At 36.5% G+C, this 27,959-nt stretch overlaps 3 protein-coding genes across 3 annotated transcripts in view; 2 read left to right on the forward strand and 1 right to left on the reverse strand.

Moving 5' to 3' along the window:
* Positions 1-461: 461 nt before the first annotated feature.
* Positions 462-12,415, forward strand: LOC107039308 (DNA polymerase delta subunit 3-like). The gene is made up of 2 exons (XM_015258863.2): positions 462-813; positions 10,426-12,415. Exons 1-2 carry the CDS (start codon positions 745-747, stop codon positions 11,833-11,835), a joined length of 1,479 nt encoding a protein of 492 aa, XP_015114349.1. The 5' UTR covers positions 462-744; the 3' UTR covers positions 11,836-12,415.
* Positions 12,416-12,432: 17 nt separating this feature from the next.
* On the forward strand, positions 12,433-17,180 carry LOC107039307 (toll-like receptor 6). The gene is made up of 4 exons (XM_015258861.1): positions 12,433-12,546; positions 13,549-14,615; positions 16,027-16,217; positions 16,541-17,180. The coding sequence occupies exons 1-4, from the start codon at positions 12,456-12,458 to the stop codon at positions 16,830-16,832; spliced, it is 1,641 nt and encodes a 546-aa protein (XP_015114347.1). The 5' UTR covers positions 12,433-12,455; the 3' UTR covers positions 16,833-17,180.
* A 7,041-nt stretch (positions 17,181-24,221) lies between these two features.
* LOC107039336 (protein ABHD13) overlaps positions 24,222-27,959 on the reverse strand; it is a 27,441-nt gene continuing 23,703 nt past the window's right edge. Inside the window, exons 3-4 of the mRNA XM_015258901.2 lie at positions 26,063-26,256; positions 24,222-25,578 (exon numbers count right to left, since the gene is read on the reverse strand). Of these exons, the coding sequence (XP_015114387.1) occupies positions 25,142-25,578; positions 26,063-26,256 (631 nt within the window). The 3' untranslated portion in view covers positions 24,222-25,141. The remainder of the gene's footprint in view (positions 25,579-26,062; positions 26,257-27,959) is intronic.

A 27,959-nucleotide genomic window follows, 5' to 3' on the forward strand; every position in this document is an offset into this window, starting at 1 on the left:
CTTTGGAATTTTGTGTCCCATCCAAAAATCCCTTGCGGAAAGCAATTTGATAAGAGCTTAAGGAGAGACCCAATGGAAATTTGAAACTCTTCGATTGATGGAAATAAACACCACACACACAACAAAAATTCACCATTTGAATATTTTTACAATTTTTTCAAATATCACGAATTCTAATGACGAAAAAAAATTTTTATTTGCGATTAAACGATGAGAAAACGTTTCTCCGTGTTTCCCCTACGCAGTTGAATTTTTACTCCCACCCTGCGGCTGCTCTCTTCCCACTCTCAGCACTGCTGAACAAAGATAGGTAGGGACCGAGTGCATCTCTCTCTGCCTAAACCTGTACAGCTTCCCCCACCGCATGCACGGTCTAGGTATTATATGTCTATGATTTCAAGTCGAAAATGTCATCGCGTCATGAGAACTCACCGGGACTTTTGGATTGGGTAAGACAATTTTACCGCCATTTCTCTCCACCACATAAGCAAATTTTCTCTCAGAGATATTTCTTATGGTATTTATATCTATTTTGAATAATTGCTAATGTACTCACTAGATAATTCGTCACAATATTTAAATAAATAAACATCGTGAAGGGAATTAATTTGATAATAAGTGAATTCATGTGCTTCGGGAACAGAAAGGAATTTATTGTATGAATCGATTGGAATAATCCAAAGGGAATAACTTTTCTGTTGAGGCACAAATAATTTTTTATCAACATCTAATTTGATTGTCAACATGGTAAAAGCTCCAATGGAAGTCTATCGGCAAACATTGGCTGGATATATTCATGATGATGATAAATTTGTGAGTATATTCTTAATTAACCTCCAAATATTTTGCAAGCCATTCACGAACGGCAGAAAGAATAGTCCCCTGCAGATCAGACATTATTTTTGAAAGATATATAAGAATTTAGGAGAGCTACTGTCCATTTTATAAAACCTTGTGTGTTTCTGTGAAGCTATTCTCCGTTCCCAGCATTCGGAGATATCTACTGAAAACACATCTGTTCCAAAGTTCAGTCGATTTATTTGGCGGTAAGATTAGTTTTGTAGGAATCGGTTGATATTGAAGAGGGAATGATTACGATTCCTTTGGCACCGCTATTTGACATGTGTTTTTCGTACCATTTTTCCTCAGAAATACGGAAAAAATTAAGAATTTATCTCTCTATTAGTTTTTGGGATATTAACTTCAATCCTCATTTTTCAAGATACGAACATTTTCATGAAGCTTCTTTTGCACTTGAGACATCAATTCATGCACTCACATTCTCACATTTGAAATCAATGATTATATTTACAATCTTAAAACAACAAAACTCAATTTTAAAAATCAGGCCCGGTCGCTCGCTTCGCTCGCTCCCTCGTTGGAGTCTGACCGGTAGGAATTGGTGGAATTGGGCGTGACCCATTATGGGTCGAACCAATAACTTCCCGAGCGATTCCTTTTTTTCTGTTCATTAGAAAAACAAGCAGGGGGCCGAGCCTATTCGACAGAAGGCATGTGACCGTTACTTTACGCGTTATAAGTCTTGACATTCCTTCATTTCTGCCAATTCCATTGGTAGTATGCTTCCGAATGAATCCGTTGCAATTCTATTAAAAAAAATAAGAATGTCCTCACTTCAAAATTTTTCAATTCTGAAGGCAACCCACTCAAAATTTCCCAATTATCCCATCAAAAGTTAAATCCACTTCAAAATTTTCTCAACTCCAAAGTTCATCTACTTGAAAAGTTTTCTACTTCGAAGTTGACTCACTCCAAAATTCTCCAACCTTTTCTCCAATTTTCCCTTTTTTTCAAATTGCAAAATTCGAAAGTTTTATTGAAATAACTAAAAAACCACTGAGGAGACTTCGTTCAAAATCCAATTACACTCAAGATACATGATGACGCAGCGATTACACGAAATCGATTCAAATTCCATCGTTATTTCAGATGAAATCGTAGAATTTCAGTAAAAGTAACGTTGTTTGACATTTTCTCATATGTTTTATGCAGATAACTGGAAAACCACTGAGGCAATCATTTCCATAATCTAATCAGTTCTAAGTTACATGAAGACACAGCGATCAAAAAAAAAAAAGTTCAATCGGTTCGTTCGTTCCGGAGAAATCGTTGGATAAAATTTCACTCACATAGGGTCCTACGCACGCACATACACATACACACACACATACATTTCTTCAGAAACGTTTCAGGATGACTCTAGAGGTCACGAAACGTGGACAAATCATCGAAATTCAACATTTCATTTGCGGGGTCGTTACAATAACTTCCCGACCCGAAGGGACCGAGGGATTGTTCCTCCCTTCGGGTCGGGAAGTTAATGAAAAATTTTTTGTTGAAGATTTTTTGACTGAATTTTTATTCTGAAATATTGCAACAATAATCGCAAAAATTCAGTCAACAAAATGAACAACAAAAAATTTTTCAGTCAAAAACGCATTCAACCAAGGCAATGTCACCCTTGTAACCTTAGCGAATCCTTTTTTGTGACCCTTATGACCGTCCCATGGCACGGAAGTTAGCAGATGCTCTTCAGCAGATGCATTGATACGGCCCTGGAGTTGGGCGCCCAACGTACTGTATCTAACTGGATACTTGTGGAATTATCTCGAGTTGTATCACACGTAGTAGGTTTGCGCAATACGGATACTTCTGTATACATTACTATCATTGTTGGAATAATGAACGTCAATTCAAATTTACTTTTGGTACCTTCCTCAACCCTCCTTCAATTCACCCCTCATATTTCAAGCCCCCACCCCCGATACAAGAGTCAAAATCCCCACTAACCTCCCTAAAAAATGAACGTTAATTCAAATTCACCCTCAAAATCTTCCTCAACCCTCCTTCAATTCACCCCTCAAATTTCAAGCCCCCACTCCCGATACAAGGGTTTAAATCCCCTCTTGCCTCCCTAAAAAACGAACGTCAACCCAAATTCCCCCCTAATACCTTCTTCAACCCTCGGAGTTCCGACTCAACCTCCGTAGAGGTAAGAAGTGTTTTGGTTTCGCTCCTCGGAGGGTCCCTGGTGTGATCAGTTCCACGCGATAGTGACACAGCAGTGAATTAAGTACAGAATTTCGCCCATTTGGGCCACTTTCAAGGTTTTTCCATATTCACTAATTGTTCTCTAAGTGACATGATGACTAGTGGAGTGTTTGAAATCAGTTCCCCAAGTACACAAAATACCCAGAACTCTCAAACGAGGTCTGCCCAGACCCCTCGTTCCTTCGCACAAGTCGCCCAGCAAGACCAGGAATTTATTCCCACCGAAGCACAAGGAATTATAATCTCAGCAATCCAAGGCACACCATACAAAGACTATGTCTATGCTATCGGGGACTCCATTGGACGAGAACATGTGAAGGGAGTCGAAAGGCTCATAGGAAATAAAGTAGCAATCTACGTTTCTACCCCAGAGCTAGTGGACAAAATCACTGCACCTGACGCCAACATTATGATAGGCGACAACAAGCTGAACATCATCCCTGAAAAGGCCAAAACCCGGAAAGTCATCCTATCAAACGTGAGCCCAAAAATTCCAAACTACGTAATAGAGGAGGTTCTACGAAAGAATAAGATTGAGCCAGTCACGAAGATCTCGACAATGTATTTAACTCTAGACAGAGAAGGATATAAGGTAGCTACCGCGAGTAGACAGTTCATCATAAAGGAAGACGACATTCGTCTCCTTCATGAATCTTACGACATCATGTATCAGGACAAATTATACACAATTACATCCACTGTAGATAATACCAACTGCTATAAATGCAACAAAGCCGGGCACATAGCTAAAAATTGTCCCCAAGACTCTTTACAAGCAAGGAAAACGAGCGCTGCACACAGGCTCGCACTCGCACGACAACGTGTTCTCGCTCCTTCTCTCGCTATAAATCCGGCAGCGATAGTTATCGAAAACGAAACACCACAACAGAACAACAATCAAGGCCAATCCGAGGGACAAATAACGACTGGGAAAAACACCGAGACAATCCCACCGGGTAATCCCACAACACTAGAGCTCATGGACACAGAGACTGTCAACCATGCAAAGCGAGCCTTACCCGAGACACCAGAAGAAGTAAACAAAAGCATACTCTCGGACGATCAAAGCAATGATAACGACGACTTTCAGCGTCCGAAATAGCAACTGAAAAAGAAGAAAAAGACTAAGACACCCAAAGGTCGCGCTCTAACCTCCGAAAACATGAGGATTTTCTCTCCCCGTCTGGCAAGAGAATTGGAAAAAAACTCAGATGATCATGCATTGACCTACGAACAGTTCATCCAGCTTGTCGACGAATCCTACGAAATTAAAGATGCCCGGAAACTAGCTGAGAAGTGGAAAAAAGATCCCTCAGATCTGGCGACAACACTGAGAATACTCATCGTGTATATTGACGATAAACAGTTTAAAGGCCGAATCACTCAGCTGGCAAATAAACTGGAAAAAGTGTCCGACCCTGACGAAGATGGCTATATAACGGCCTCTTCCACGAACTCACAAAACTAAACACCTGCAACGCAGTGCCAGTCAACAACCAGGCAACATGACTTCTACAATCGGGTATCAAGGGCAAAAAAAACTATATGTGTAACAAAATAAAAATGATGGACGAAAAAGAGAAACAGAGTATGCATAATCAAAACCTGAAAATTGTATTATGGAATGCACGAAGTGTCAGAAGAATAAGGGAAGAGTTGTCTACTATTTTGAAAGGAATAGATATCTTAGTGTGCTTAGAATCAAGATTAAACATCTCGACAAGTCCAATAGATCAATTTCAGGACCCAGGATATAACACCTTTCGAAAGGATACAGAGAATTCTAAAGGTGGAGGTATCATCATATTCATTAAAAAAAGTATTGCTTATATAGAAATAGAAAACTTGATAATACCAGACCCAAGAGTCGAAATGTGTGGATTGAAATTAACCAATATTCACCCTGAGGTATCGTTACTAATTTGCTATAGGCCCCCGGGGTTCACTCTTACCGAATTAGAATGGCAAAGCCTAATGTCAAACATCGAAATCGATCAAAACACTCTGATATTTGGCGATTTCAATGCACACAATACTGTATGGAATTGTCATCATTATGATACCAATGGTACAAGATTATATAAAGCAATTGAAAACTACGATTTAATAATTCACAATACAGATACACTATCACACAAAGATCCTCGAACACACAACAAATCAAACATTGATCTGTTAATGTCAACTTTGGAAATATCTGATATCATTAATTATAAGTTAAACGACGAACCCTGGGGATCGGATCATTTCCTACTCATTGTTAATGTAAATGTATCTAGATTCCACTACCAAAAAAAACTTTCAAGTTTTACTCACTAAAGACAAATTGGAATAAAGTAACAGAAGAACTTGATAAAAATTACTATGCAGTATTAGCTAAACAACTCGAAGAAGCAACGATGAACGATAAGTATAATCATTTTATAGGGACAATCACTGATATGATTAAAAAGCATACTCCAATGAAAAAACACTATAATAGGAATAAAAATAACGAAAAGAAGACAAATAAGAAAATAAGGAATCCGGTCAGTTGGTGGGACGAAGAATGCAATCGCATCAAAAGATTCAGACGGGTAGCTTACAAAAAATTGTCCTTTTCACGAGACTTGAATCACCTAGTGGAGTATAAGCGTCTATGTGCTGTCGCCAAAAAATTATTCAAACGTAAAAAGAAAGAACATTTTATTAAATTTGCTGAATCAATGGATTCTAGGGTAAATATCAGGTATGTTTGGAATAAATCTAGAATCTTAAAGAATAAGTGGGTTAAAACGAAGGTCGAGAATCCAAGGAAGCACTTGCAGCACGCTGAAAGAGTAGAAAAGGCACTGAATAAAATAAGTCCACCATATGTTCCTAGTGATCCCGAAACAGTGCCTGAATGTCCGAACAACGTTTTTTTATCCAACCAGTTCAATTACACCGAATTTACCACAGCGCTAAAGTCTCGTAAAGCCAAAAGCTCCCCAGGAATTGACGGAGTCGATTACTTCACTCTAAAGAAATTACCAATAAAATATCAATTGCTCTTACTGGACTTATACAATGACATGTTCTCTACTGGAAAATATCCAAGGGCATGGAATGATCACTTTGTTCACTTCATTCCAAAAGGCGATGGTACAAGCGTTAGACCAATCACATTAAAGTCATGTATATGTAAACTATATGAAACTATCATTAAAAACAGATTGGACTGGTGGATGGAAAAAGAATAAAAACTAAGTAATTCACAGACAGGATTTAGGAAGGGAACTTCGTGCGCAAATAACTTAGCTAATCTCAACTTGTGTGTAAGTCAAGCACTGTCCAGAAGACATCACATTCTGGCTGCTTTCCTGGATGTATCCGGAGCGTTTGACAATGTCATTTGTGATATTCTTGATAAAAAATTAGCTTCAATAGGATGCCCTAGCAATATTGTTAGATTTGTGAAATTTCTAACTCATGAGAGAAGGATAAGCACGGTGTTTTCGAACGACGTTCGACACATATACAAAGGAGTCCCACAAGGCGGAGTACTCAGCCCGCTAATGTACTCTATATATGTCAACGAAATTATTAGAAATATTCCTGATGGGGTCGCGGTATCACAGTTCGCAGATGATACGGCTGTCTATTGTTCCGGTACAAACTTGAAAAAATGTAAACTACAATTGGAAACAGCGATATCATCTCTAAATAGTAATCTCTCAAACATAGGCTTGGATATTAACCCATTAAAGACCCAATATATACATTTCAACAATAAAAAAATCGCTCCAGGGGACACAAGTATAAAGGTAAACAAACATACAATCAAATCGATAGAATCCTGTCGTTTTCTGGGAATTATATTTGACTATAAGATGACCTTCAAAACCCACATAGAATACGTAGAAAGAAAAACAAAAAAGCTATAAATATAATTAAATTTTTAAGAGGAACTTGGTGAGGCTCAGATCCAGAGACATTATTAATCCTGTATAAAAGTTACATCCGCGCAATGATAGACTACGGTCTTTACATTTATTACCCATATTCAAAACATTTGGCACATAAACTAGAAAAAATACAATATGATGCTATAAGGGCGGCTCTAGGGTATCGCAGGAGTACACCAACAAATATACTAATTGCAGAATCTAAATTAACGACCATTAAAGATCGAACCACTTTCTTAGCCGAAAACTTCATTGTGAAAACAATGAGCAATAGTAACTTGGGACTGTACAGAACTATAGATAAATTTCATACTAGTAAATATAAAATTGCCAAAAGATTGAACCGACAACTATTACAAACCATCAGAAATCTTCACGCGAGAACAGAAGCCTTAGAACAGAAAGATACATTCAATATACACAATCATGAGTTTGACAACCTCATGCTTGAAATACCTATAAATACGGAAATCGGGAAACAAATTAAAACAACTGGAAATATTCAGATACTGACAGATGTGCTTACAGAAATCTGGGATTCCTCTTATTGTTTTTTCACGGACGGTAGCAAAACGAAAGACGGTAAATCCGTTGGTTCCAGTGTAGTCTGTCCACAATTGAATATCTCTGAAGCCAAAAGTATGAGTATAAATGCATCACTTTACACAGCTGAATGTTCAGCTATTAACGATGCCATGAGCATTGCATTGAACAACGGCGATCAAGATGTACACATATTTTCGGACAGTCTTAGCGCTCTTCAAGCCCTTCAAAACGTTCAATTAAATATAAAGACCAACAACTACATTCTAGAGATAAAACCTAAATACAATCAGTCCACTGAATTATATCCGTATCGCACCATCCAGTTTTATTGGATTCCAGCACACATGGGAATAGAACACAATGAACAAGCAGATTCCACTGCAAAGGCCGCGACCGCGAACGCGGAACTTGACATTGATAAAATCCCATTCACTGATTTTCAACAAATATTTAAGGATAAAGCTCTCTTCTACAAAAGAACTGATACTTGCAGAAGGAGGGGGCAAGGGCAAAGAATATTTCCAGTTGTTTTATAGAAGTAACAAGAAACCGTGGTTTGCCAAGTTTCGGAAATTGTCCAGAGAAACGATAGTATGGGTCAACAGAGCCCGGTCCAATCATATCAACACAGCAAGCTCTCTCCATAGAATAAAAATTGTCAATGACCCAAAATGCTCATGTGGCCATCCCGAAGAGGATCTCAACCACATTTTGTGGAACTGCCCCAAGTACGAAAACAAGAGGGTTAGAATGATGCAAAAGATTCGAAAACATATAGAATTACCACCTAACATCAACCGTATACTGTGCTCATTGAAGCTACCTGTAATGAAAGCTATAGATAAGTTCCTGAAAGACTGTAACCTGAAAATTTAATGTCAAAACACAAAATACTCTGTAACAAATCAACAATTGATACCGTAACCGCAATGTAAAGAACTATTTTTTAAAGCTAATAAATCCTATACGGATTTCTAATGCATTAATAAAAAATAAAAAAAGAAAAATTCACCCCTTGAATTTCAAGTTGCCACCCCCGATACAAGGGACAAAATCTCCACTTCATCCCCCTTAAAAAATGAACGTCAACTCAAATTCATCCAATACCTTCCGCACCCCTTCTTCAATTCACCTCTTAAATTTCAAGTTTCCACCCCCGATACAAGAGTCAAAATCCCTACTTCATCCCCCTTAAAAAATGAACGTCAACTCAAATTCGAGTGGGGATTTCGACCCTTGTATCGGGGGTGGAGGCTTGAAATTTGAGGGGTGAATTGAAGGAGGGTTGAAGAAGGTATTAGAGGGGAATTTGAGTTGACGTTCATTTTTTAGGGAGGTAAGAGTGGGGATTTCGACCCTTGTATCGGGGGTGGGGGCTTGAAATTTGAGGGGTCAATTGAAGGAAGGTTGAGGAAAGTATTGAGGGTATATTTGAGTTGACGTTCATTTTTTAGGGAGATTAGAGTGGGGATTTTGACCTTTGTATCGGGGGTGGGGGCTTGAAATTTGAGGGGCGAATTGAAGGAGGGTTGAGGAAGGTATCAAGAGTGAATTTGAATTGATGTTCATTGTTCCAACAATGATAGTAATTTATACAGAAGTATCCGTATTGCGCAAACCTACTACGTGTGATACAACTCGAGATAATTCCACAAGTATCTAGTTAGATACAGTACATTAGGCGCCCGACTCCAGGATCGTACTAATGCATCTGCTGAAGAGCATCTGCTAACTTCCGTGCCATGACCCTCCCTTGTAACCTTACCTTCCGGGGAGACTACTATGAGATTTAACAGTCGCGTGCTATTGTAATGAGATTTGTCATACATTAAAGATCGATTATATATGTCTAAAAATGAATAATTAGTGCAAAAAAATTAATTGTTTATTGTTCGTTTGCCCTGCAGTCACTTAAAATGTTAAAAATCGTCCAGGGCCTCCAAGTTTTGAGCTACAGAGGTTTCTTTTTTTCAAAATGTTTGAAAAAACGTGTGCAATAACAATTCCGAATTAGATTTTTGAAATTCATCTCCTACACAGCTGATTTCGTTATTTTTTGTTTTCCGGAAGAATTCATAATATGAACATGTTTTGAAAGAATTGTGAATATGTTTAAAATATTTTAAGGATAATTTTTCTGCCTATTTTACATGAATGGCGCAAATTGTTATATTCAACAAAACGAAATTAGCTGTGTAGGAGTCGAATTAAAAAAAAAAATTCGTAATTGTTACTGTACACATTTTTTCAAAAATTTGCAAAAAAATGAAACCTCTGGACTATTTTTAGCATTTTAAGCATTTGCCGGCAAACGAACAATGAACAATCAATTTTTTGCATTAATTATTCGTTTTTAGACATATTAGAACATAGAAGTAGCATGGGGAAACCACAGAAAACCCATGCCGGTACAGGCGTTCCTCTATTAGCAACCTCCCGCTCACCGGAGCCTTCCGTTGAAAAATTCGGTTCCACGGGGAATTCAACTAACAACCTTTCGCACACTAGACTTGCGTCGAATCCAGTCGGCCACCGACGTCGGTTATTTTTAATATTTAAAAGATAATTTTTCTACCTATTTTACACGAATGGCGCAAATTTACATATTAAACAAAATGAAATTGCCTGAGTAGGAGTCGCAAAGGAACAATGAACAATTAATTTTTTAGCACTAATTATTCGTTTTTAGACATATATAATCGATTTTCAATGCATGAGAAATCTCACTCCAATATCCCACGACTTAAAACTCATAATAGTCTCCTTTTAAATTCTGAGATGTTGGAAACTAGATAAGTTGACCTATCTACTTTCGTATCTCATTTTGATTCATTTGCTCCCAAAAAATTCAGTCATTCTCAAAATTTATTCCCTCTCATAGGTGACATATAAATGGTTGAGCAAAGAGCTGGAAGTCCACGTAAACACAGCGAAAGAAATCCTAGCAGATTACTGGGAGAAGCACAAGGATGATGGAATTGTGGCCACCGTGATGCTAATCGGCAATCTAAAGGATGGAGGAATTCGAGTGGAAGTTGTCAGAGCGTCTGATCTTGAAGAAGCCACCAAGAAGTACGAAAAGATTATCTCGCAGCACTTATACAGTCTCCAGAAGACTCTGCCTGATATTCAATCCCTGGTGAATGCTGGAAAAGGTGACGTCAAATTTTCAGCAATAAAGTGCAAGGACAGCACGATCCTCAGTGATGAGGAGCTATTTTCAAGGAGATGGGGGGCTTCACTTCGATATCAAGCTCCCTTCGATGAGAAAAATCAACCCCCTCCCCCTCCCGCCAAGGTGAAAGAACCAGTAAATCCGTTGAAGAAAGCATTTGCTAATTCTAAACCGGCAGAAGAGAAAGAAAAAGATGAGGAAAAAGAGAAGCAGAAAGATACCAACAAAGCTGAGAATAAAACTGAAGCTAAAAAGGTCTCTCCTCCAGGTAAATCTGGAGATAAGAAAGGAACAATTTCCAAAAAACCCGTCCAGTCCACTCAGAAAGGATTCAGTGATCTTTTCGGAAAAGTTCAAAATCAGAAAAAATCACCGCCATCAACTTCAAGTGGAACCAAACCATATGACGTTACAAAAACTCCGCCGCAAGAAAATTCAAAAAGCAAGGATGAAAGTCCAATGGATGTAGATGTTGAAATTATTGAAGGAAAATCTTCTCAACAGTCCAAAAACGAGAAATCAACAATAGCTGAAGACGAGTCACCAGAACTTGTTGAGAGTCCATTGGCTTCCTCCAACGGTGAGCCGAAGAAATCATCACCTTTGGAAACCAAAAAAATTGAAAAGAAATCGTCACCTCCAGAAGTGAAAAAATCGTCAGCAAATGGTTCTACAAAACCAGAGAAATCTAAGAAGTCGACTCGGGGCAAAAAACGTGAAAGAAGTCAAGATTCTCATAATGACTCAAAGAAACGAAAACGAATTGTTGTGGTTTCTGACTCGAGTGAGGATTCTGAACCCGAGGAGGACCCCGATCCTTTTGGGTCTTCAATAACAGAGGAACCAGTAGAAAAAGTGAAATCCCCATCGCCTCCACCAGTGCAGAGAATCACAGGAAAGAGGACAGTTCGAAAATTCGTGGACAAACATTTTGTCGATGAGGATGGCTTCATGGTCACGAAGAAGGTCCAGATCGTAGAAAGTTGTTCTGAGGATGATGAAACTCCTGAGCCTCCTAAGGAGAAGAAACCGAGTCCCCCGAAGACCTCAGAAATCTCTAAAGCCAAGAAGAATACTAAACAACCGTCGATAACCAATTTTTTCAAAAAATCGTAAATTTCTTTTCGAAATTGGAATTGAAGTTGTAAAACGTAACAAGTCGATACTTCCCATCTTTTCTGTAGAATGAAGAAAATTATTTTGAGAAGAAGTGATTTCACTTGCTTCATAAACGAATAATTAATAAAAATATTAAATACGACCATTACGTTCTACTATTTCACAACAAGGATATTTTCTAAATATCGTATCCATATTTTGTATCCTGGTATTGCCAATCATTTGCTTTTGTAATCTATTGTAAGAGAGTTGTTTTTCTTTTTTTACCTTTCGACATAAGAAGTTATGATTCTTGATGGAGATAACTAATCAGTTCTTGAATAAACTTGGATATTCTAAGTTTATAAATTTTCTTTATGACCTTATTTTTTTTTATTTGAGGATCTGAGTCATAGGAGAACAAGCGTTTCGTTGGAGAGATAGCCATCAGATTATAGGCTTCGATCTGCAGTACTGTGACGCAGCGATAAACCGTTATCAGGAGTTGATACCTTTTCAGAAAGGGAACATTATCATTTTGGAGGTAATTCTCGTGCATCGAGTGTTGAAAAAGTGTCAGAATTTTGGGGTTCTTGATGTTTACTACTCCAAATTTCATACATTTTTAATTGTTCAAAATGCGAAAAGTCTTTGCTGTTTTTCTCTTTATCAGTGTGTTACATTTATCAATTTGTGATCTGTGTAAAATATGCGAGTGTTCAACATCAGGTATCGTGAGAAGAAATCAATAAATACAGATATTTTTGTGATTCTTGAATTGAGATGACTTATTTCTACAATGAAGCGGTAAAACGTACTACGTCAAAGGTGATGTCCACCTTTTTTAGCGGTTGATGAAATTTCGAATAAAACCTCTCAGCAGTTTTTTTAAGTTAATTTTTAAGTTAAGGCCCGGGTGGATTATCTTTCGAACGTTATCTCGATTGTTTTTCCTTTTTCATAATGTAAAATATATCACAATTTCCCTGGATTTTAAATCACGCAGGAGTCTCTAAAAATTATGATTGTACAATTAAAAAAAGTGAAAAAAAAACCGAATATTTTCAAAAAGCGTTTTTAATAAAGATTAAAAAATAAGTCTGATAGAGAGGTAATAGTGAATGGATAATTTACCATGGTAACTAACGATCTGACAGCCATTAACTACTGTGACAAATGACGACCTAACAGCCATTAGATACATCATAGTACATTAGAGTACAAGGGCACAAATTTCGTTTTCGACGAATGTGAAGTTTACAGGCCGAGCCGAAGGCGAGGTCTGTATTCACATTCGTTGAAAACGAAGTTTATGCCCGAGTGGTTATACTATTTTATGCCACATCGTGCAGAAGTCGAGTTTGAAGCACGCTGCGCGAAGCGCAGCGTGCGATAAACTCGACTTATTCCACAGCGTGCCATAAAATTATTAATTTGCAATTTCCTCTCTATTAGGTTTATTTCCCAAAATTATTCAAAAACGCTCTTTGAAAATGTTCAGCTTTTTTTTCAACATTTTTTCGATTATACCATCATAATTTTTGGGGACTCCAGGGCTTTCTAAAACTGAATAGCAATTAGAAATCATTTCAGATTATCAAAATAAAAAAAACAATGAGACAATCTATTGCAATGAGACAGAATCTATCGAATGTGACGTTTTACTCCTTCACCACTGTATCACTCAAAACAGAACGAATTTCCTGTTTCTATGAATTTCTTTGCTTCCAGATAATTTAATTGAGTACAATTGTGATGGAAAACTCGATCAAAATAGTGATGATTTGGAATTCTTGTCATTCATCTATGAAGACCCACCGAACAAATTAATTTTATCGAATAATTTTGTTAATGAAACATCACTCGAGAGAATTAAATACCTGACCAGTCTACAATTCCTCGTTCTGTCGCATAATAATATTACAAAAATGGATTCTGAGATTTTAGAATCATTTACTAAGCTGAGGGAGTTGGATTTGTCATGGAATAATATAGAAAATATCGATATTGGGGCATTAGCGAAAGTAAGATCCCTAGAATATCTTGATTTGAGTCATAATAAAATTGGAAGCATCAACGGCTCACTGACGAATCCTTCACAAGTTCTAAGCGGCCTCTCTTTATCGAATAACATCATAACAGAATTACCAAAAAATTTCACCAATAATTTTCCAAAATTGTCGACTCTGGATTTGTCGAATAATTCTCTCACTTCATTCGAACATTATCTCTCCAATATTGAAGGTCTAGAGTTATTAAATTTGGAACACAATTCTCTCAACTCAACGATTATTGAAGCTAGTATTCGACAATTACGTGTCGGATATAACGAATTGACATCTCTGCCAAGAAATTTATCTGTCGAATCCTTGAGTATCGAAAATAATAAAATTAAAGAAATTCAGTCGGATGAGGTATTGTTCAGTGGTTTGAAATATTTAAACCTCAGTGGAAACTATCTATCGATGATATCAAATTTTACGCTTCCAATATTGAAGGGTTTGGACATTTCTAATAATTTGTTTGCGTCAATACCTGAGAATTTTATGAGTCACAATTTACCGAGTCTTGAGACACTCATCATGAATGGAAATCCAATCAAGGAGTTGAAGTTTTTCAATGAATTGAAGCTCCGAAACTTTGTTATGAAGAATACAACTTTGCTCAATGCAATCTACGATGATGCGCTCGAGAAATTGAAAGGACAGGATGGGGATTGTATTAATATTACTATTTCTTCGAACAAAAATTTGAAGGCCTTCGATGAAGAGTCCATTCGTGGTATGGATATTTGTTACGTAAGTATCATAAAAACAAGTGGGAAATTGCTCTTGTATTGCATATAGTAAAGTTATTTTTGCTAATAAATTGGCAATATGCTTTCGAATGGTTATTTTGCACATCAGTTCCTTCTATCATGTATAATTCACTGTTTATTTCATTTTATTAAATTGAATAAGATTTCTTTTTAACTAATTTCGTCAGATTTTCAACTTAGTTGGATGTTATCATCATTATTATTCTTATTATCCCTTTCTTCAATATAACCGATTGTCTTTTTTGCGATTTTATCTCTCCCCTCAGCCGCTCGATAAAATGTTGATAGAAGAATTTTATTTATAGATACTTGATTGAATTTGAAACACCATATTTGAAGATACCATCAGAAAGCTCACTTTCAGAGAAATTCATGAAAAATTCTAAATTTTCAACAATTATCGTAAAAACCAAACCAACCATTATAGCTATCGTAATAATCTTTCAACTTCGACGTAATGGCATTAAAACAAGTATTTTAAGCTGTGATTGAATTCATTTGAAGCATGATATTCAATGATATCCCCGGAATTCTGATTTAAAAAAAATACAGAATTTTTGCAATTTTCAAATAAATGAAAATAAAGATTATTACTATCGCCTTCATCTTCGAACTCGGCCGAAAGGACATCCAAACGATTTTTTAAAGTCATTATTCAATCAATTCAGAACATTTTTTTTAGTTATCGTGGGACAACCGATTTTCGGAAAAATTCGAAAATTAAAAAATTAGTCGAATTAAATTTGAATTAATGGCGTTCGAGAGGGCTCAACAATACCTACATTTAAGAAAAACGAATGATTCAATTCCATGGATTCATTAGCGGAGAATTGAAGGAAAACTTTATCATACACATACGTACGGATACGATATAAAAATTGCATTTTCGGATTTTGGATCATAATGGGTCGATATAACAAAAAATCCAAGACTTGAATTTGAACGATTACAATGTTTCTCTTCGGAAGCAATTACGAAGCTTATTGTTATTGGGAAAAAATGCGTAAATATCGAAGAATGTAATGAGATATTGATTCATTCTGAACTATTGTTACATTTTATAATTGTACTTGGGAATCTTCGTCTGTGTGGATGTCCGCTGGTGCCCTTTTGGAGCCCAATTTTTTCGTAAATTGAGTAATAAAACAACTAAAACACTTCCACAAAATTTTGTCCGATATTTGGCATTGATGTGAACTAACTTTATGCAAGATTTCAGAGCAATCGAGTCAGTGTTTGAGACATAGCGATCCGTTCTTAAATCGTTTATCGCAAATATATCGAAAACCACTTAAGCTATTTCAACAATTTTTTCAATTATTTCCTTTTACTTCCACACTATATCCATTATTTTTGTTACCATTCTAACCAGTGTGATGTTTGATTTATAGTTAGACCTCAGCGAGAACGGCCTCACCAGAATTTCCCAAAAATTGGAGAAGGTCTTGAACGAAACGTTGCCAGAGTATGGAGTGAATTTGCAAGGAAATCCATTCATCTGTGACTGTAAATCCGAGTGGATGCTGGAAAGATTAGTGCCCAACCTTTACGCTCTCAATCCTGAACTTCTAATTGATCTAAAGTAATTCTGCGTTTTCACAAAGCTCAATACAACAATTTTTTTAGCGATATAGTGGAACATTATGAATGGAACCTGTAATTATTGATTATGTGCTTTCAATTTCCAAACAAGTGATTTTGGAGGCAAACGTGACGAGACTGCATTTATAGTTGAAGACATTTTCAACTAAAAAATAATCTTGACATTCACCTTTGTAATTATTCATCTATAAAATTATTCCGTGTTTGTCGAGATATAGATACTTGATTCGTCCAATTTCATTCCACTAGTTCGCTACAAAAGTGTTTAACTTCTCTTAAAGTCTTTTACTTTTTTTACTACAGATGCGCAAGCCCATTGAAATTATTCGACAAGAGAATGGTCCATTGGATGAAATGGAAAGGCCAAGTCTTTTGCGACGATAATTTAACCGGAAATGACTTTAGCCGACTCGAAGTATTTGAAGGAAGTGACCAGTTTCTCCATAGAAGAAAAGAAATCGCCCTCAAATCTGGAAGTGGGATGGTGATAATTGTCATCAGTGCAGTTGTTAGTCTCTTATTACTAGTGGTCACTGGCATGATAATTTCTTATAAACTTGCGTTGAGAAAAAGACGTTCGAACCGACGATTTTAAATAGTGGACTTTTTGTAAATAAATCAGGTGATAAGATCATAGAAAGAACTAAAATATGGGTAAAGACGGTAGGAAAAGCTCTCCTTCAAGAATCATTTTTTTTATTTAGCTTTCATGAAAAGTTTCTCACCCATTATTCTATGACACCCTAGAAGATGATTCTTTCGTGCCTTTGCACATATTCTCAGTAGATTTTTGAGTAATTGATTGAACGATGTTGTTGAACTCAGGTGACCACAGGGCCGTGCACTAGCCACAGAATCGTTGCTTCCATTTCAAACAAGTGGGAAATTCCTCTTGTATATAGTATAGTTATTTTTACTAATAAATTAGCAATATGCTTCCGAATGGTTATTTTGCACATCATTTCCTTCTATCATGTATAATGCATTGTTTATTTAATTTTATTAAATTGAATAAGATTTCCTTTTATCTAATTTCGTCAGATTTTCAATTTAAATTTTCATCATTATTCTTATTTCCCCTTTTCTTCTATACAACCGATTGCCTTTTTTACAGTTCTATTTATCTCCTTAGGCCTTTCATAAAATGGTAATAGAAAAATTTTATTTACACATACTTGAATGAATTTGAAACATCACATTTGAAGAAACCATCAGAAAACTCCCTTTCAGGGAAATTCATTAAAAATTCCCAATTTTCAACAATCATTATGAAAATCAAATCAACAAATATATAGCTATCAGAAGAAAGATAACAGAAGTGTCAACGCCCAGACTGGCGCAGTGACACTCTGCTCCCACATACTCTGTTTCCGAATCCTTGCTACCGTCTGTATAGATGATATTCCAGGTTTGAAAACTACTTGTAATTGCCCGATTTAGAGCTTCGTTTGGTGCTGGGAGGGTTTGGAGAGTTGTGCCAAGGTCGTCTTTTGTTTTTATTTAAAAAAAAATATTGAATTGAAAAAAAATATTGAAAATATTTTTATATAAAAATATTGAAGATCTTATTGGTTTTCAAGGAATTCTCAAGTTGCAACACATCTCTAATGCACTTGGTGATTAGTTTATCTCGACAGAGGGTCCTTGTTCTCTTTTCTTTGAAAATAAGGAAGATTGTGTCGTATACTTGGGTGGATTGATTACTCAGGATTTTCATTAAATATGTCTTGCATAGGAAGCTGGCACGATCTTTAATCAGCATGAGCTTTAATTCACCTATCAAAACATTGGTTGGGGTAGAACGTCTGTATCCCAGTGCAAAGCGGATGGCTGCATATTGTATCGACTCTAGCTTTGATTGGTATTTTTTGGTATTCGGGAAGTAGGCGAATAGACCATAATCCACTATGGAACGGACATAACTTTTGTATAATCTAATCAGTGTTTCAAGGTCTGTTCCCCACCACGTTCTCTGTAGGAATTTGACGAGGTTTAGAGCTTTCAAACATCGCATGTTGAAGTATAGATATATGGTGGTTGAAGTTCAGTTTTTGGTCAAAGTATATGCCTAAGAACTTAGCGGTCGGAGAAGATACAATGGTGTGATCTTTTATTCTGATCTGGGTGTTTGCTGGCAGAGAGCCTTTTTTACTGAAGCGCAGGAGTACTATTTTTTCGGGGTCAATTTCCAGTCCTAAATCTTTAAGGTTGGTTATCACCTGATCTATTGATTTCTCTAGAATAGCTTTGTTTTTTTCATATTCAGAGACACGGATAAACAAAGCTATATCATCAGCGAAAAGTGATGTCTCCACTCTAGAATTTATTTTTTTGAGGATTTTCCTAGTATAGATTGTGTAGAGGAGGGGGGAGAGCACTGCACCCTGAGGGACCCCCCCGCTGGCTGCTCTGGACTCGTCCCCCAGAGCATCACAGTGCAGAACCCTCCCCTGGGTGACAAATTTAATAAATCTGTCGGTCGATGGTAGAAGAGCATCCGACCTCCGCGAGGATATCCAATAGCCTAACCCCGTCGACGTTGTCGAATGCTCCTGTAATATCCAGAAATACTGCTAGTATCTGTTCTTATTCTCTAAAGGAATCTTCTACATGAAGTCTGAGGTTTACGAGGTTGTCCCTACACGACAGTCCTGATCTGAACTCTGTTGGGGACAGGGAAAGAATCCCGTTTCATTTCACCCACCATTGCAGTCCACTTTTTAGTACTGTCTCGTATAATTTGAGTACACACGAAGTTAGGGCTATGGGTCTGACTCCAGAGTTGTTATTCTCGGGGATGAAGTGAAGGAAGGTAGCTTTCCATTCGGGGGGAAACTCTCCAGAATGATGGATTTCATTGAAGATGTCTAGAAGTATCAACTTGAGCTGAACAGGGAATTTTTTTAAGTAAGTTGTAATCTATACCATCTAGTCCTGGAGCCGATTGACTATTTCTATGATGCAGTGCATAATTGAATTCATCGAAGAAGAAAGATTGGTCGAATAACGGATTTGGGTCAGAGTGGGGCATGTAGGCAGTGTCTACGAGATCTATGTCGCGGGTTAGTTTTCCCATTGCCTGAAAAATCTGTTCCCTTATCTGAACAAAATCTCTGGGTTTGTGGGATCCTGTATTTATCCAGGCATTTTTCAGGACTCTGCGCGTGTTTCAGACATATTTAATATTTTTTCTACAATTTAAATTTTCTGTAAATTTAATGAAGGATTGTTTCTTCTTCTGCCTAAAAGTTTTTCTGGCAGTGGCAACAGATTTTCTGTAGGCTATAAGATCACCAAGTCTCTTGGTACTTCTCCACTTTTGGTAACATTTTTTTTTTCATAATATCTGTATTTTTCTATTGGGTTGGGATTTTCATATGCTGGTGCCAGAAACAGTGAAAATGAACTATTTAATAAAACATCCAGTGTGTGCCAATTTGTTTGTACCGAAGTGATCTTGAAAGATTTTCTATTATGCAGTGTTTTTTGGACGCTAAGATTAATTTTTATTGGATAATGGTGAGAACCCCAAGTTTCATTAAGTGCACTAACCGTTATAATATCTGATATTTCCGGACTGCTCATTACCAAATCTATGCTTGATTTATTTCCTCTATATATGTCCACGTGGGTGTGAGTATCGGTATTATACAAAAATATATCATTTTTCTCTATACAATCATAGAGTCTTAAACCATAACAAACAATTTTCGTAAGCTTTATATATACCAAATTTGATAGAGCTTCATAAGCTTCATAAACTCTATGTATATCAAATATTTTTTTCCAGTGCTCAAGATCTAAACTACATTCTGGGTTTCGATAGCATACAAGTAATTTATTTTCGGTTTGACGTTGATTATTTCAATAGCTGCAAGTTCTATGCTTGAGTGTAGATTCGTAAAATTTTGATATAGCTTAATAGATAAATTATTTTTGGCAATTATTATTATACCTCCCTGCCCTGTTTCACCTGGTAGGATAGGTCTATCTACACGGTGGGTATTGAAGCCCGTAAATTTGTAAGGTCCTTTGTCTGCCGGGTTGAGTTTAGTCTCGACACCGATGAAAACGTCGAAGTCCTGGAGAGCCAGTTCAATGTCCTCTCGATGCGCGTTGATTTCTCTGATATTCCAGAAGATAACTTTCAGATTACAGGGAACGTTGGTTTCATTTAGTTGTTGTGTTTGTGTAGCAGCCATAATGACAGTTAGTTTTGGGATGACGCTGTCAGATACCCATCTTCCTCTGTGTTAACTGCGATGTTTTCCAATTTGTTTGCCAGATTGGTCACTCTACTTTGAATGTTATGTCTGTGATGTAGGGCTGGAGACATCTCAGAGTGGTAGCAAGGTTTAAGGGGTCGTTGCTGTTCTGCTCGGCGAGAAGTCGCAGGTCTTTTACTTCAAATAACCTGCCGACGAAGTTGAGAAACTGGTCTTAATCCAGGCAGTAGTCCTCTGGGTTTTTCTTGAACACTCTGGCTACTTTAATTGAATAAGCTTTCATGAATTCTTCAGTGAGAAGGCGAGTTTTTATAGTTTTGGGTCTTTTCGCCTTTCTCACCTGAACCTTCGGAAGCTCAAAGTCGTCATCCTCCTCACTTGCTGAGTTCCCTGGGGCGAACGCAAGCTCAGCGAAATCTGTTAGGGGAAGTTTCGTATTCTGGAGTTCATCTGTTTCCATTTTATCTTGAGATTATCGACATGTTTGGTTGATTGCTTCTTGCCTTCTTCATTCTCTGGATCTGTCATTACTTGGTTCTCTGTGGTTGTGTTGCCTTCCCTTTTTTCTATGCTCAGGTCCGCTGGTAAAATATTAGGTGGGGATGGAGGGATGTTTCTCTGTTGTGACAGGCGTTGAGACATGCTACGTCACTGGGGATTATCTCCAGTTTTGTCTTGGGTACAATTCTTCGCAATATGCCCTGTTTTATTACACTTATAACAGGCTTGGCTATCGACAATGGATGAAATCAAATATTGTTTACCTCGGTATACGATCTTGAGAATCTCTGAAATTTTGAGAACTTCTTCCTTTTTCATTTGGAATTGTCGTCTAGAGCTCACCACAGAATATCCCTCCTTGTCCAAGTTAAACTTGATTGTAGACACCTTTGTGACTAGATCGATTTTACTGACCTTCAGGGCTTCTTCAATGGCCGAGTGTGGAATGTTAGGCGAAACGTTCGACAGAATCACTTTGCGGATTTTGGCTTTTTCTGGAATAATTCTAAGTAGATGATCTACAATGTATAAGTTGGTGTCCGGTGATGCCAATTTATCAACGAGTTCTGGGCTTTTAACGTACATCGAAATTCGATTTCCCTGTATTCTTTCAGCTGCAAGTACGTTCATACGACCCACGAAGTCTCCAACTGCATAAATATACTCCTTCATTTATATATATATATATATTATAGTGCCTTGGATTGCACTGGTTATGACACCTTCTTCGTCACTAGGAAAAGCCTCAGAATTTTGCATGTTACTTGTTGCTTGCGCGAATGTTTGCGGCTGGAGGACCTGAAAGCTGGGCGCATTTGCGTCATTCTCATTTGTTATTTTATTCACTTCTTCCATGGTGGTTGGAAACAAAATAGTGAAAACTAGTCAAGAGTCGCCCCTAATGGGCTGCACTCATTGACAGTCCGTGTTGAAAGGGATAGTTTACCACAATAGGCATTGGTATTATTTACGGAGCGAATCCAAAACACGTCTTATCCCTACAAAGGTTCAAACGGAACTCTTTTTTTTTAGTTATTGTGGGACAACCGAATTTCGAAAAAATTCAAAAGTAAAAAACTAATCGATGAATTTAATTTTAATTAATGGCGATCGATAGGGCTCAACAATAGCTACATTTGAAAAAAAAAAACGATTCAATTCCATCCATTCATTAGCAAATAATTGAAGAAAAAATTTACCGCCCACATACATATATACACGCATACGTACGGACACGGTCTAAAAATTTCATTTTCAGACTTTTTGGATTCTAATGGGTCGATATAATACAAAAAAATCGAAAACTTAAATTTGAATGATTACAATGCTTCCATTCGAAAGCAATATAGCGTAATTTCTGGAAGTGAAATGCGGAAGAATAAGAGATAGGAGTTGCACACCACAGCCTTCATTTAGCTGATACTGAAGAGTTGAAGTAATCTAGGTTCTCCCACGCTGAATTCGAAACAAAGTCCCAGTTTTTGCCCAAAGAGATTCGAGACAAAGGGGTTCAAAAGACAGAATATTTACATTTCGTCATCTCTCGGCACTTAACTGCTGAATAACTAAAATGGACGCTCTAAAGAAAGAAGAAAAAGCATTTTTTCTAAAAGGATACATGATTTGGCAATTTTATTTTCCCTTATATTATCATGATAGAACACAAAATAAATATGATTTGATTCATCGTTATTTCTTTTTCTTCGGTTGGCAGGGAACTAGAACTATTACATCTTATATTTGCCCTTATTTATGAAAATAAACTAGAATTGACATTGAATTTTATATACAGAAGGAAAGAGCATGACAAAATGGATCCTTGTAAATATTTGGAATGCCAAGATGAAAATTCTAATCAGCGGATTTAGAATTATTTACAGAAACAAAGAATCCATTTTGTCGCATTGACCCCTAAGTGTAAGAATTCCATATAGATTATTTCGCAAATATCTCTGAAACTGTTTCTTTTAATGATAAAATACCGATAGACATATCTTCTTCTCGAAGATATTTACAAAATAATCTGAAAATCTACATTGAACTCGTCCTCTTTAACCCCTTCACTACTAATTATATAAAGATAATTGATTGTTTTCATGTTTCACTGACTACACAAAAACTATTTCCATATATCTCAACAACACCCCAAATTTACCCAATGAAATTCATGTAATCATACAAAACTCTTCTCCTCACGAAGAGAGACATTGGAGGAAGATTTCTTTGCATTCAATAAATAAGATTCTTAAAAAAATGGTAATCTATTTGTATCATCACAGCAGTGTCCCTCGAATCATTGATAATCTGCATTCATTATTTTTGGATTATTCAGTTGTTAAGTGGAATGAGAAAGTGCAAAAAAAAGATCTCTGTACATCAAGAAGAATTCACCTGCGATTCCGCAGTGAAGCAATAAAAGGATGTGAGTGCAGAAATTCTATAGATCTTAACTTGCGAATATCGCAGAAATAAGTAATTTGCGAGAAAAGTTACCAAATATATGCACAATACAATTCGAATTCTAGGGGAGAGTGGGGCAAAATTAAACAAGCTGAAAACCACTGTTTGACGCAATTCAAGCAAAAAAAAAATTTTATCAACTATTTTTTCTATTAAGGCCCGGGTGTAATATCTTTCGAATGTTATCTGGAATTTTTTTATCTTTCGTAATCCAAAATTGTTAATTGAGTGGTACATCGTGTAGAAATTCCCAAAAATTATGATTGAATGATAACAAAAAAATAGAACAAATTCTGAACTTTTTCAAAGAGCGTTTTTAGATGAGATTCAGAATGAGTTGAAAAAAGTGGAAATTACAAATATCTGATTCGCTGTGGCAAATTATCTATTAGCTGTCATTTTCCATGGTGGATAACAAAACACTAACTCCTCATGGGAAGTGACAGCTAGGTATCTCAATTTTCAAAACAGTGGTATGTAGTCATCTGCCATTTTTATGTGATAAAAGTGTGATTAAAGAATTCTCCAAAATATTACAACTTTTTTCAGAGAGCCTTTTCCGTAATAAATGTCTCTGTGCAGTGTGGGAAAAGATTTACGAAATCAGTCTTCCCACGGCATGATATTGGGTGACAGGCCGCCATTTGTCACCGTAAATCAGATACATTTTTTAATTTCTTGTTATTCAATTTATTCTGAACATAAATTAAAAATGCTCTTTGAAAAAATTGAGAATTTTTTCTACTTTTTTTTTGATTATTCATTCATAATTTTTCAAAACTTCTGCATGGTGCAGGACTTAATTGACAATTTCAGATGACGAAAGATGAAAAAAAAACATCGAGATAACGGACGAAAGATAGTACACCTGGGCCTTAACTTTTATTTATCAACTACTTTTATTATTGGGAGTACTGATGAGAATAATAACTTTCCGTTCCGTAGAATGGAAAATTATCGACAAGTTTTGACGTGGGAAGATTTTGTTAATGGATTAATTGAAAAGAAAATGAAACAGCAAAATCTAAAGTCCAGAGAAAGGCCCAGGGTATCAGTAATTTTTTCGCACAGCATGTTCTTTTCTACCGAATAGAAAATTATTATTCTCATCGGTACTCCCAATAATAAAAAAAATTGATAAAAAATTTTCTTTTTTATTAACGCTCTCCCCTATTACTTCTAATCAACGGAAAATTACCATACTGCTATGTAACTGAAGCTGGCGTCTATATGGCCCAATAATATTTGTATGATTGGAGGTACGCCATGGATTTAGAAATAATCAATTTTGATCGCCATCATTCACTTTCGCGTGGATCGCTATGTGGTATGCACCTCGTCCTTAAACGATTAAAGTCTAGTAAACTTTCTGCAACAAAAGCCTTCCGATGAATTTCTTTAAAATTTCTTCTTTCAAATTCATTCATACGATAATCTTTTAATTGATTATGATACATCGTCTTTCATCACTCCACTGTTGAATCCATATCAAGGTATTACTGACTACTCTTGAACATGTGCAATGAAAAATTGTATAAATTCAAAAAAATCCCTAGGATAAAGTTCTATAAACAAATTGCGTTAAAATAGTACGCCACTAGTTTTAAAATATATTTCTTCACTTCGTATGTATATACGATTATTCCACTTAACTACAGAACTCATGAATCAATGTTTTGGACGCAATTTGTGTAAAAAATGAGATTAGAATTCAGTACTAAATATCGTCTATTTGATAGACGTGACTAGCTGGCACACGTGGTGGTGGCTTTTGTCTAAGGTCATTAATGAATGTCTTAAAATGTTCGTAATAACCATCTTGATTCCATGTTTCATTGTGTGTACCCCCCGGTATCGAAATTAAACGTTTGTACGAGCTACAACATTTTTTATGCAGTTCCTTCATCATGTGCGGTGGTACTAGTGTGTCTGATAATCCTGATATGAACAATGTGGGAACTCTTATGAAATGTACCTTTCTTACTGACATGAACTGATTTTTGTAGCAGATTAATGGTAAATAATGGAGTAATTTTGAGCTAATCAAAATTGAGGCCATGTCAGGAATACTGGTGAATGTATTCTCCAAAATAAGGCACCAAATTTTACGTTCATTATCGAATTTCGTTGCTAAATCAACAGCCACTGCACCACCTGTAATCATAACAGAGAAGAAACAATTGAAAAAATTTAATAATTGCTTTTCCATTCATCGAAATAACAAAATCACGAATAGGTAAAATTATGGTTGAAATCGAATCGAATTTGATATCAATTGTTCTGTAGATTCATTTGAGGCTGATCTCTGCTCAGAAAATTCCACGAGAAATTTTTTTCGTTAAACAGATTATCTTTGAAAGAAGATGTCTGAATTAATTTCTCTAATAAAAAAAAAATAGAGGCCCAAAAAATTTTCCTACTGAAAAAGCTTCAACATGATCTCATTCTCTAGAATTGAAAACTGAAGATTTTTCCAGATAATTTGCAATTTACTTTAGGACTGATATTCTTTACGTTTCTTTACTGGAATTATTTTTGTGATCAATTTTTTTGTGAAAAAATATTCTGCCATGTTATCGAGATGTACAATAACAATCCACAAGCGTACATAATTCTACTGCAGGAAGAAATACTTTACCTAAAGATCTACCAAAAACTATAATTTCTGAAGTGTTTATATCATTTCGAGCTGTTAAAAAGTCAATTCCTGCTTGAGCATCCATGTATAAACCCTCCTCGGACGGACTACCTTGAGAGAGGCCATATCCTCTGTATTCCAGCATCAGAACATTACAATCAGCATTATGATACAATCCAAATACATTTTTAAGTCTGAAAAAATCATTAGATAAGTCATTTGAATAGTGAAATCTTACTCTATATAATTTGAAATGTTTGTTTCTCCGAAAATTTATGTAAGGTTTTAGAAAGGTATAAAAAACTTTAGACCGATGAAGCAGTTTTCTGCGAGTTTTATTTTAATTTTACTGTACAATTACGTGAAAATAACCTTGCGAATCGAAATTTTTACGCATGTTTCAGATGATTGTATAAATTTGAAATATCCGTTTCTCTGAAATCATGAAATGTTCTAGAAAGTTATAGAGCGGTCTAGACCGGTACAGAGTGGACAAGAAAATTTGAGAATCATTGGGAAAATCCTCTAGGATTATTAATTCTTCATGAAAATTATAGAAAGATTCAGAGCTGTACAGAATCTTCTAGTACATTCGGCAATCGTCTAAAAAGCCCTCCATTTTCCCAAGCTTTCACCATTCTTTCTAGGAGATCCCAAAACACTCGAAAACTACTTAAAAATTTATGAAAACTTCTCGATTGACTTGGGAGTTTACCCACGAGAAGGTTTCATCATTGACATACTCTCTACTTTTGTAGAGAGAAATGAGAGAGAAATGTAGAGAGAAATGCTTCTCTACTTTTGTAATGAAATATCAGAGCTTTCATTTGAGCCCCATTTGACTTTAAATTTGCGGATATTTTACAATGATTTTATCATTTAAACTGTGCAGGTCTGAACTTGAATCTCCATATTGAACCGTTAAAAAACATTTTTTATATCTAAAAAAATGTGGCGGTTTGGTGCGGGTATCAAGAATAATAACTCGGTGTTGACACGAACTGTATATTTAAAGGCAAGTGTTTACATGTGTATTCAAAAGTAGACTGACTTCGACTGTCTTATTCCGTCGGGGAGCGTACGAGTTTATATACCTTCGTTTATCGAAGGTTCGAAATTGTCCTGAAATTTCGTGAGGGACAAGGACAGAATGACGTTTGTCTCGAATTTCGACGTTTGGAATATTCGAGACGCTACGAAATAAATTCAAGGAATTAATCTATTGTGGCTCGCGCCACAAAAAAAATGAGAAAGTTTACTTTTGGAGGAAGATTGATGAAATAATTAAAAATGGCAATTTTTGAAAATTACGAGCATTTTCTATAAAGCATTTATAAACAATTCATTTTCCGCCATAAAAATCATTTGTTCGGAATCCTCACAAATTTATTCACATTCAGAATTTGTAAGGATATTTTCCCGGGTTGTTCACCCAGGAAAAATCCAAACTACTTTTTAGCCGTCTCTATCGCTCAATAGTCGGGCGCCAGCCGAACCTTCACGGGAGGTTCGACGAAAACCGGCCTCTGANCACTCAGAGGACTTCTGTGGCCGGACAAAGGGTTGCCCAGCTAGCATCAGTGTGACACGGTAGAGTGGGCGAGGTCCACCAGGAGTATCTTATGCCAAACGTCACCAGCCACTATTTGAGGCTGGACATTAAGCCTCACGGCCTAATCCCCCATGTAAAGTGAATTTACTCTCGTCCTGGAGGGTTTTTCACCCTCTCAGTAGGCTTTCCCCTCCCGAGTATTTCAACTCGGGAGTGTTTTCAGAATTAGATGCGAATCAGCCGGGACTCTTCAGAGCCTGGGACGCCGAGAGGCTGATCCGACCAAAGTGGAACACTGTTACCCACTTCACGACCACCCACACTCTCGGCCACCAGTTACCGCTT

This window comes from Diachasma alloeum, unplaced genomic scaffold (genome assembly GCF_001412515.2).
Source record: "Diachasma alloeum isolate Michigan unplaced genomic scaffold, Dall2.0 Dall_scaffold_00296, whole genome shotgun sequence".
Classification (NCBI taxonomy): domain Eukaryota; kingdom Metazoa; phylum Arthropoda; class Insecta; order Hymenoptera; family Braconidae; genus Diachasma; species Diachasma alloeum.